General features: G+C 50.0%; 1 protein-coding gene across 1 annotated transcript in view; it reads left to right on the top strand.

The window, feature by feature from the left end:
• The first annotated feature begins 1,159 nt into the window (after positions 1–1,159).
• The window catches only part of VOPP1 (VOPP1 WW domain binding protein), a 90,866-nt gene continuing 81,465 nt past the window's right edge, over positions 1,160–10,560 (top strand). The window contains exon 1 of the mRNA XM_079931353.1: positions 1,160–1,474. Within this exon, the coding sequence (XP_079787479.1) occupies positions 1,421–1,474 (54 nt within the window). The 5' untranslated portion in view covers positions 1,160–1,420. The remainder of the gene's footprint in view (positions 1,475–10,560) is intronic.

Genomic DNA, 10,560 nt, shown 5'->3' with positions numbered 1-10,560 from the left:
AGTCAGGGCTTCCCTGGTGGTGCAGTGGTTGAGAGTCCGTCTGTCGATGCAGGGAACACGGGTTCGTGCCCCGGTCCGGGAGGATCCCACATGCCGCGGAACGGCTGGGCCCGTGAGCCATGGCCACTGAGCCTGCGTGTCCGGGGCCTGTGCTCCGAAATGGGAGAAGCCACAACAGTGAGAGGCCCGCGTACCGCAAAAAAAAATATAAATAAATAAATAAAATAAAATAGTAAGTCAAAGTTACTAAAATCCCAGGCAGGACCCTTGGTGGTCTTGTCTGATACTGTATTACCATGACAATGAAGGCCACCAAGCATCTTTTCTGCTTGACTTGCAAGTTCTGGTTCCAACAGGTGTGGTCTGGTGGTGCATGTTTTAGAGTCATCAGATGAGTAAATATGTTGAAGTCTGGAAAGCGTTTGGGACATGCATTAGGTAACATCTATTTCCCTGACCCCTCCCTTCACCTCCAGTCACCGGTAGGTTCATGTCCTTTATTATCCTGTACCTCCTGGTGTGCGCACCCAGCACTTTGCATCCTATTCGTGTAAGTGACTATCTCTCCCTTTGGACACCAGGCAGAGTTTTCTTGCCCCCCTCTATGTACTGGCTCTCCAGCTCAGGGTCTGGTACAACTTACAAGTTCAATAAATGCTTGTTGAACAACTGTATAAATGAGATGGAATCTGAGCCATGTTGTGAAAAAACCATGGTAGGTACGAGGTAGTGGGGGGAAGAAAGTCAGTTCAGCAGAGGCAAGGACATCGCAAACTTACTAGCGGGAGGGTGGGCTTCAATGTGCGCCAATTGTGCGGGGAGTACAGGCAGGGCCAGCACAGGAGGATGCGGGCATGAAAGCACCACATCTAAGCGAGAGGTGAAGCGCAGGGATTCTTCCATTCTCCGTCTGCCTCATCCTTTGGCCGTCCTTGCCGTCACACGTCGGGAGGGTGCACCGCCCCACGGTGTGCAGGGATGGGAGGGACGGTGAAGAACCTGGGGGCACACAACGGGTTCATGTATCTCCCTCTGGAACGAGCCTCACTCCGCGGAGACTTTGCTTCTTTTAAAAACCTTACCAGGTCTATTCAGGGGTGACTGGGCGGTCTCCTAGGAGGGAGGAAACAGCTGGCCCCTCCCCTCCCATTCGCCAGCCTCCGCGACTCATCTCCCAGCTCCTGGCGCGCGCACTCCGGCGGGGCTGACCCTGACACCCCGTAGCTGAGCCGGGGGCGCGCGAGCCGGGGGCGCGCGAGCCGGGGGCGCGCGCGGCGAGGGCTTAGCGGCTCAGCCCGGCTCCCCGCCCGCCAGCCCGAACCCCTGTGACTCCGGGCCGGGATCCCGCCCGCCAACCGGCTGGCCCCCTCGTAGGGGACGTGCTGCTGACCCGCGCCTGCGACCAGGAGGACGCGCAGCCATGGGCCGCCTGGCCGGGAGTGCGGCGGCGCTGCTGCTCGGGCTGCTCGTGGAGGTAGGGCCGGGCCGGGCGGGGCTGAGCGGTAACGGCACCGAGGCGCCCGGGAGACCGTGTGCGGGAGCCCTGAAGGCTGAGGGCCGAGAGCCGCGGCCTCACGGACCCGCACAAGCCCCCGTGCGGAAGGCGTCCGCGCCCTGGTGCCGGGGTCGTCCCAGCCCTCCCCGCTCCTCCGACGGCCCTCAGTCCCCCCGCCCCGCGTTACCGATTCTCGCGCGTGGGGAACACCCGGGAGAACCCTTTGCGCGCTGTGCGCCCGACCCCTCCCCTCGCCTCCCCCGGGGGCCCGGGTCTGGTGGGGCTGGCGGGCGGGTGGTCCCTGAAGCGGCGCAGGCGCAGAGTCAGGGCGACCAGCGGTTTGGGGCTGGGGAGGGGGCGCCGCCGGGTCGGGGCGCGACCGCGCGGAGACGTGGATGAGGGAGGTGTCACGGGTCCCCGAGTGAGATGGCGGGACTGAGCAGGAGTAAATGTCCCCGCCGGTGAGGATGAAGCGCAGTCTTCCGAAGCGAGAGAAAACCCCCGAAGAGCCGGGGTGGGTGTGGTCTTTTGGAGCCGAGACAGGGGACTTGTTGAAGCGACGGCGGAGGAATTGCTGGTGACCGCAACCTCGTGGGGACCTCGGCTGCCCCCGGCCGGAAAGTTGCGCCCTCGGATGGCGACCACCCCCTTCTTGTTAAAGCGGGTTCTTTAAAATGGGAGCTAGTGGGGCCCTAGGGTGCAGTCTGGATTAAGGTTTGTTCTATTCCCTGCTCACTTCCATTATTTTGAATGAAATTTTATTAAATTAATGAAGTCAAAGTAAATGAGTGACGAGGTTCTTACGTTTTCTCTTTTAGGTAGTAAAACTCTGGAAACGACTCCTTGGTTTTCTTCATGTATAAGGAAATCAGTGTTACAAAATGGGAGGGAGAGTCTGAGCTCTCCTGAAAAGAAGGTTGATGGAAGTTTCTTGCCCCCGGCCCCGCCATAGCATAGACTTACTCTTTTTGTTCTTCTGTCTCCCTGGCTGAGTGGTTCATGTTTTTGTGGAGTGCCCTCCACTTGCGTCCTTTTTGTTGATTCATAATTTTATGACCTTAGGTATCACGTCTCCTGGGTGATCACCAGACAGATAATGGAGAAGTGAATCTGAGACCACTATTCACATAAAAACGCATGCATCTGTACCTACACATGCGATCCCCCCACTTTTAAATCAGCACTTGGTGAAATTACCTAGCGTTTCGTTGGTTCTGCCTCCTGCACGTCTTTAGTGTGTGTGGTGTTGTGCCCTGTACGTAGGCTAGACTGCTTCAAGGACTCAGTTCTTTTCAAAATACTTAAGCCTGGGACACAGCCTCTCAGATCACTCGGAGGGACTGCTCTGAAGGGTTAAGGGAGGAGCCAGGATACAGAGGAGGTTTTTTTTTAATATAAAATTATTTATTTATTTTTGACTGCGTTGGGTCTTCGTTGCTGCCCGTGGGGTTTCTCTAGTTGTGGTGAGTGGGGGCTGCTCTTCGTTGCGGTGCGCGGCTTCTCATTGCAGTGGTTTCTTTTGTTGCAGAGCATGGGTTCTAGGCACACGGGCTTCAGTAGTTATGGTGCGCGGGCTCAGTAGTTGTGGCTCGCGGGCTCTAGAGCTCAGGCTCAGTAGTTGTGGCGCACGGGCTTAGTAGTTCCGCAGCATGTGGAATCTTCCCGGACTAGGGCTCGAACTTGTGTTCCCTGCGTTGGCAGGGGAATTCTTAACCACTGTGCCACCAGGGAAGCCCCCTATAGAGGAGTTTTTGCCAAACAAAAACAAAAACCAAACAAAAAAACCCCAGGTAGTTGGAACATCAAAAGATTACTATTAAAGAAAACCAGACATCTCAGGTTAATGAATTTAGCACTAGTCTATGTATGGGAAGTTGCAAGAGTTTGAGCATATTGAAATCATTCCTTTGATGTGCACCTCAGCTATCTGGGGCCAGTATCCTGTTTTTCTCCATCCTGAATCCCCTCTGGGTGCACAGTCTGGGAGACGCGACGTTCTTCAGGAATTTATCATCTTAAGAGAGAGTTCACATCAGGCCTGAAAGGTTCAAATGATATTAAGCAGAACTGTGACAACCCTAAAATTTTTTTTGCGGTACACGGGCCTGTCACTGTTGTGGCCTCTCCCGTTGCGGAGCACAGGCTCCGGACGCGCAGGCTCAGCGGCCATGGTTCACGGGCCCAGCTGCTCCGCGGCATGTGGGATCTTCCCGGACCGAGGCATGAACCCGTGTCCCCTGCATCGGCAGGTGGACTCCCAACCACTGCGCCACCAGGGAAGCCCATACACTAAAATTTAAAGGAGTAAATGGATGCTTTCACAAAGTCAGATATCTAGATGATTGGTCATTTTTGTTTTCATGGGATGGTGTGGTGTAGCCCACTTTTGCACGACTGTCCCAAGCACCTGTTTTGTTTGTGGTAGAGAGGTGTCTCTCTGAGGAATTAAGGAGATTTCTTTCTAATGTATCACATGGAGTCTTACACGTGAGTTATATATCTGAGATCTTTTCATCTTGAGTGGGTTGCTCTGAATTTCATCTAATATTGGTTGTTATCAGTACGCCTCTGATGCTTTTGAGGTCCTGAATCACATACATAAATGTGCTATTTCCGTTGCCGAGTATGTGATGAGGCAAAGAGCTCTCTTCAATTTGAGGGCCTAAGACAACTGGGAGAGATGTTTGAAGGCTTCTGACAGCCAGCTGCAACCTGGAATACCTGTCTTTGTTCTGCTTGAGCTGGTTTCACTGTGGCTGTCGTGTAGTGGACCATAAACCACCTGGCAGCCTTTATGCTGCCCTGGCCCTCTGGCATCCTGTTCCTAGGCAGCACTGCTCAGGGTTGTGTGGGGCGGGCTTGGGGCGGGGGTGGTGTGCTTGGGAGAAGTCCTTGAGCATGGAGGGTGTCTAAAAGTTGTTTCAGAAGGGCTTTCCTCCCCTGCCTCACATCCTCCTGTAGAAGTTCACTTACCTGTTAGACAGCTAGACTGCGTATTGGTTTTTCACTTAGCAGAGTGCTTCCCCTGTGTTCTAAGCACATTACAAATATTAACTCGTTAATCTTCTTAGCGATTACTTTTAGTCCCATTTTTGTGTCAAATGGGGATGTTAAAGAGCTTGTCCACAGTCTCACTGCTGTGACGTGTGAGGGCCTGAGATGCTAACCCAGCCAGAGGGGCTCCGACTGCCACATCCTGTGCCTCTCCCACTGCTGGACACAGAGACGTGGAGAGAATCTGTACTCGGTCTGTCCCGAGGCCAGTGGTAGACTTGGATGGGTATGGCCCCACGAAAACCAGCAAAATTCCCTCTAGGAACTCAGCTCCATTTAGGGGACCATATAATTTAGCATGCAAACTATGACACTGGAGAGTGACGCTGGGGACTGTTAACAGTCGTGCCCGCACAGCAGGCATCAGTAGGACTGTCCTGGAAGCCCCGGCCTGTGCTCACCCCAAAGCCCAGGCAGAGCTGTAAGTAGGAGCCGGCTGGGGGGCAGCATTATCCCTTCCCCGGGGAGGCTTCTGGGACGCTCATCACTGAAGTGACCTTTCCTTTCTGTTAACCCAGACTTGCCTGTGAATCGCATGGGAAGCCGGCGAGGACCCTTATTTCATCTTCCCCCCTCCCCAGTTTCTCTGTGCCAGCTGGGTAGATATCCCAGGCACGTGGGCCATGGGGCGGCCACAGAATAGGGGAATCCCGCGGCTCTTCTTGGGTCATGAAATTCTAAAGTTGTGTGTTGTCCTCCTGTCCACTGGTCTGTGTGAGGCCCTGTGAACAGTGGCTGCAGGAACGGTGACGGTGCTGAGCCGTCTCCCAGTACCCCTGGTGAACTAGTCTGCTAGTGCGCTGGGTGGCAGCCGCAGCATAGAAACTGAAGAAGAAAAGCGGTTCCAAGCCTGAGTATGGCTTAGTAGAACCCGAGGAGTCATTAGGTGCTGAGCATATGCGCCCCCCGTGGGCTTTTGTCAGAATACGTGGCTTTCTGGATATTGTCACAGCAGTCTCTTTCTAGAGGTCAGGTTGTTGACACTTCTGTAATATACTGAGCAGTATTTGTTACGCGTTCTGTCCTTCCTGAAATGATCCCAGAAATGTGTAGTGTACTATTTAGTATAAATTCCTCCTGTGCCAGGGTTGGGGGCTCTGCTGCATCCATCCGTGGGGGAAAGAACTCTACTAGGTTATTTTATTCAAGAGGCTGGCATCAGTATCTTTCTGTTCCTCCTCTGGAACCCAAAGCTGGAAACCTTTAAGTGAGGCCGCCATGTGTTTCAAACTTACTCCGGCCAAAGAACATCCCTTCTTGGGCTAGAAAAAGGAGTGGTCTTCTCTTCGAGAGAGAGGATTGCAAAGGGGACATTGTCTTTTGAAACTAGGGAAATTCACAGGCTTACTGAGTATTTTTCTAAAGTCCTTTGTATTTTGATGCCCAGGAGTCTTGAAATTAGAACCAAGTCATGTTTAAGGGTGTTTTTTGTCTCATGCCAAATGTTTTTTGTACCCTGGAATTGCGATGAACGTGGCAGCCCTTGGACGCCAATTTTCTGAAATAAACTACTGCCACCTTCCCACTCTTCAGAGTTTTTAGAATCTGAGCAACATGCAGTTTGAGTGAAAGAGAAGACTGTGGGGGAGTTTGTTATCTATGGAAGCTCCACGGAGGCTGGGTGCTGAGGACGAGGGGTGGCAGTGATACGTGAGCCTGGTGGCGAGGGCTCCACTCTGAACTGGGGGAAACTGGCTCCGGGTGTGTGAGGAGGGCCTGGGGCTCTGGGCCCTGACTTGGGGCCCTCCTTGGCCCTTGCTTTCCTGTGGCTTGTGCAAACCTATAAAGACCAACGAGGGGGCCGTGACTCTAGAAGCACGTGGATCAGGCTTTTGGCCACTGGAATATCTAGCCATGGGATGGCAAGTCCTTTTCTTAGAACGTCCATTTATCCGCTCAGTGAGGCCTCAAATGTCACCCTCTTGATGAGGCCTACCTTGACCACCCTATATAAAATCTCAACCCAATTCTCCTCCCAGCACTCTGGCTCTGACCAATTCTCTCCTTTCTCTGTATCTCTTACCTTCAAAACATGATGGAATTTACCTTCCACAATCTACACATTATAGGAGCAAAGGTTTTGATCCATTTTGTTCACTGAAATATCCCCAGCTCCTGGAACAGTGCCTGGCACACAGCAAGGACTCAGTAAATATTTGAATGAGTACAAAGAACCGTGGTAATGACCCTGCGGGAGGGAGCTGACTAGGTCTACAGTAGGAGAGGGGAAGGTAGCTGATCAGCTATGACTCTGAAGGGGGCCTTGTGTGTTAGGACTTAGAGCTAATCATTATTTGAACACCTCTGGTGATGGAAACTCACTATCTCAAAGCAAGGCATCAACTTTTTGGACAATTTTAGTTGTTAAAGTTTTCTGTTATACTGAGTAGAAATGTCCGCATTGTTTCTACCTGGTTCTACTTTTGTACCCCTTGGGCTTTTCAGAATAACATGTTCACAATGACAGTCCCTCAGTTGAACACAGCTGTGCTGGTCTCCGCGCACCCCCTGTTCCCCGCCCCGTGTTCTTCTCCAGGCATCATTTCCTTCTGTTATTTCTCACAAGATGTGGTTTTGAATCATCTCACCGTCCTCACAGCTGCCCTCTGAAAACTGCCAAACTGGATGAACAGTGGTCAGGAAATCATCACTGTCTGAAAAAAATGGTCCTAGAAAAAGGCCACTCAAAGTGAATCCACTTAAAACAGGGATCAAAATTTCATAGTTAATAGTGAGGAAAAAGTTTCAGCTTAATTTGGAAAAACAAAGCCCAGATAATAAAACTAAGATAATTCCATCCCAAGTACCCATTTTTAGAATTGAACCAATTTGGGTGGGGGCGATTAATTTCTCTGATAAAAGTCTGTGATGCATAATAGCATAGTCTTCACTTGACCTTGAAAGTTAGTGGCATGATCATAGTAAGGGACTTTTCTTTTTTTCCCAGAATTATTGCTCGAGTGATCAAACCCCGCCGTACGTCCACCTCTAGCTTCTCTTGGTCTTTTTTATTCATATCATTCTGTTTGGGCATCTGTTGGGTCATTATTAACGGGTACCTGCCAGAGCCTTTTGTCTCTTCCATAGACTTCATGTACCTTTGCGAGATCTGCAGGGTCATTTTGCCGTCCATCTGTGTGGTATTTGTGTCGTACTTGCCTGTGATCCTGACACCGGAGGCTGATTATGGAGCTGCTGTGTTAAGTGGGCTGCAGTGTTGGTACACTGTTTTAGAAGGAATGAGTTCAGTGTTGGGTGCATTTTGTCATGCAGCCTTTGGCTTGCCTCCCATCTCTTCCCCATTGGGACTTGTTTGAACAATAAGGACACTCTGTTCCGTAGATGTGGTCTCACTGGCACTGTCACAGCCCTTGTTTGGACCTTTGCATTATGCAGATAAGCCAAGAGATTTACACTGAGTTTGCGGTGACACAGATGTTTTTAACATCTGTTGGTGGTAACCCACAAATCCTAACAGTTGTAGAGTATAATATATAAAACCTAAATTGAGGACTATATATTAATTCTATTTGACATTACTTCCTTCATCTCATCTTCTTAAGCCTGTCCACCTCTGTCTGAATGCTATATTTTAAAATCCAGTACCCTTTATGGTTTTGTGCCATATACAGATTTGATTATCGTACCGTGTCGGCTTTGCCCAATGGAGTAAAAAAAATGTTAAATCGAGCCAAGTCAAAGATGGAGACTTACATCTGGGTTGAAGTAGATGATTGAGATTTTTTTAAAGTTAATTAATTAATTTTTGGCTGTGTTCGGTCTTCGTTGCTGTGCACAGGCTTTCTCTAGTTGTGGCGAGCGGGGGCTACTCTTCATTGTGGTACGCGGGCTTCTCCTTGCGGTGGCTTCTCCTTGTTGTGGAGCATGGCCTCTAGGCGCACGGGCTCAGTAGTTGTGGCTTGCGGGCTCAGTAGTTGTGGCTCGCAGGTTCAGTAGTTGTGGCTCACGGGCTTAGTTGCTCCGTGGCGCGTGGGATCTTCCCGGACAAGGGCTCGACCCCGTGTCCCCTGCATTGGCAGATGGATTCTTAACCACCGTGCCACCAGGGAAGTCCCTGGTTGAGATTTTGACTTGGAGAATACTGATGTCCTTAATTTTAAAAAGTCAGAATTTAGCTTTAAACGTGCAGTGTTTTGAAGTGTTTGATCATCTGCCCTCTGTGAGGAAAGATCCAAGAGTCTAGCCAGATATCTAAATTTGGGAGTTATCTGCGCTCATGCTGCAGAGCAGTTGAGAGCCTTATGCACGGCCATTGTGTTCGGTGAGTAGGACACGGTGACCTTTGCTGGTTGGGGTAAGGAGTCAAGTGGTCAGCGGATACAGGGAGGCAATGAATGTGAATATATATATTTTCACAAAGTGTAGCTGCATACTTCAAAGCTCTTGATTAGAGCACAACATCCTCAGACCAGAACAAAGAAGTAGTATCTTATAAATCAGGTTTGAAATTGATCGATTGTGTACTTGAGGCACAGAAGACCCGTGATGGGAGTTAAGTTTCTGGTTTAGATAGTGTCTTAGTGCATTTGAGCTGTTATAACAAAATACAACCTACTGGGTAGTTTATAAACAGCACAATTTCTGGAGGCTGGGGGAGGCTGGGAGGTCAGTCAAGGCACCAGCAAGGTCCAGTTCGGTGAGGGCCCTCTTCCTGGTTCAAAGCTGGCGCCTCTGGCTGTGTCTTCCCATGGTGGAAGGGTAAGCAGTCTCTGTGGGGCCTCTTTTATAAAAGCATCTATCCCACTCGCGAGGGCTCCACCCTTGCGATCTAATCACACCCTAAGTGCCCCTACTTCTTAATCCCACCGCATTGGCGTTAGCACTTCAGCGTGAATTTTGAGGGGACATGAGCATTCAGACCATAGCAGATGGCAACATAGCGATGTTTTGTGGAATCTCAGCCCTTTGTGTATTGGCTGGGAGTCTTTTGGGTAAATTACTTAGGCTCTCATTGACTCCACTGAGTCACCTGTAAGAAGAGAAGTGCCCCAGGGTAGAGGGAAGCTCGGGGAAAATCTACCGCTTGGAATTTAGCTCTGCACAGTTTGGACCAACAGATTGTGAACATTGTCAGTTGTTTCTAAGCAAGGTGCCTTGCCCAGGTTCCCTGCCAAAATGGAGAGAGGGCTCCAAAAATACCTTTTTATTTAAAAATTGTGCTTTCTTCCCTTTTTAGTATATCTGTGACTAGATTGAAAAGAAACTTGGTCATTAGTGTCCAAAACGAGGGAAAGGAAGATTGTGATTACTACCATCTTTGGCTTTCAATTTTTGCTCTGGGTAAAGCAATAAAAGGGTTCAAACTAGAATGCTCTTCCCCTTTGATGCTTTTTGGACGGCGGAGCAGAAGGCAGCATCCACAAAGGTAACACCTTGACTTTTAACTAACTGGAGTAGAGTTGAGTGAAACCCTTTGGCTCTGTGGCTGGTCTCCGTCTCTTGGTATCTTGTGATTTATGCCCGTGTTGTCCAAAGAATCAAACTATGGCTTCCTGGAGGGAGTGGGGACAGATCTTAAACTCTTATGGGCCGGGGGGTGGGGGGGGCAGGGAGTGGGGGAGTTAGTTTGCTTGTGAGAGTTTGTGGAAAGTTCCTAGTTGTGGTACTTTGTTTCCTTAGTTGTATAGAAAACAAACGGATGAGAAGGGGTGGGGTGTGTGAGGCAAGTCCCACAGCCTCAGGGCATCCTTCTCACACTGCTGCAGGGTCTCCCCACTTGGTTAAAATCTCTGCAACCTCAGCTGCTCTCTACTGACTTCAAGGTACATTCCAAGCAGTTCAGGATTCTTTTTCCGGAACCCTGGCTTCTTTCTTTTGTTCTTTTTTACTTATTTCTTGTCACTTTCCTCCTGACCGTTTTTTTCTAGCTCAGAGAGTGTCAAACCTTTTGTTTGTATCCTCTCTTAAGGAATTTTCAAAAGCTGTATACCCCTGCACATATTTTTTGAGTTGACTTGCAATCTTTTTTATTACAGATTTTAAATGACGAA

Source organism: Stenella coeruleoalba, assembly GCF_951394435.1.
Source record: "Stenella coeruleoalba genome assembly, chromosome: 9".
Classification (NCBI taxonomy): domain Eukaryota; kingdom Metazoa; phylum Chordata; class Mammalia; order Artiodactyla; family Delphinidae; genus Stenella; species Stenella coeruleoalba.
Note: the sequence above shows the minus strand (reverse complement) of the source record. Positions and strands in the feature narration are given on the sequence as shown.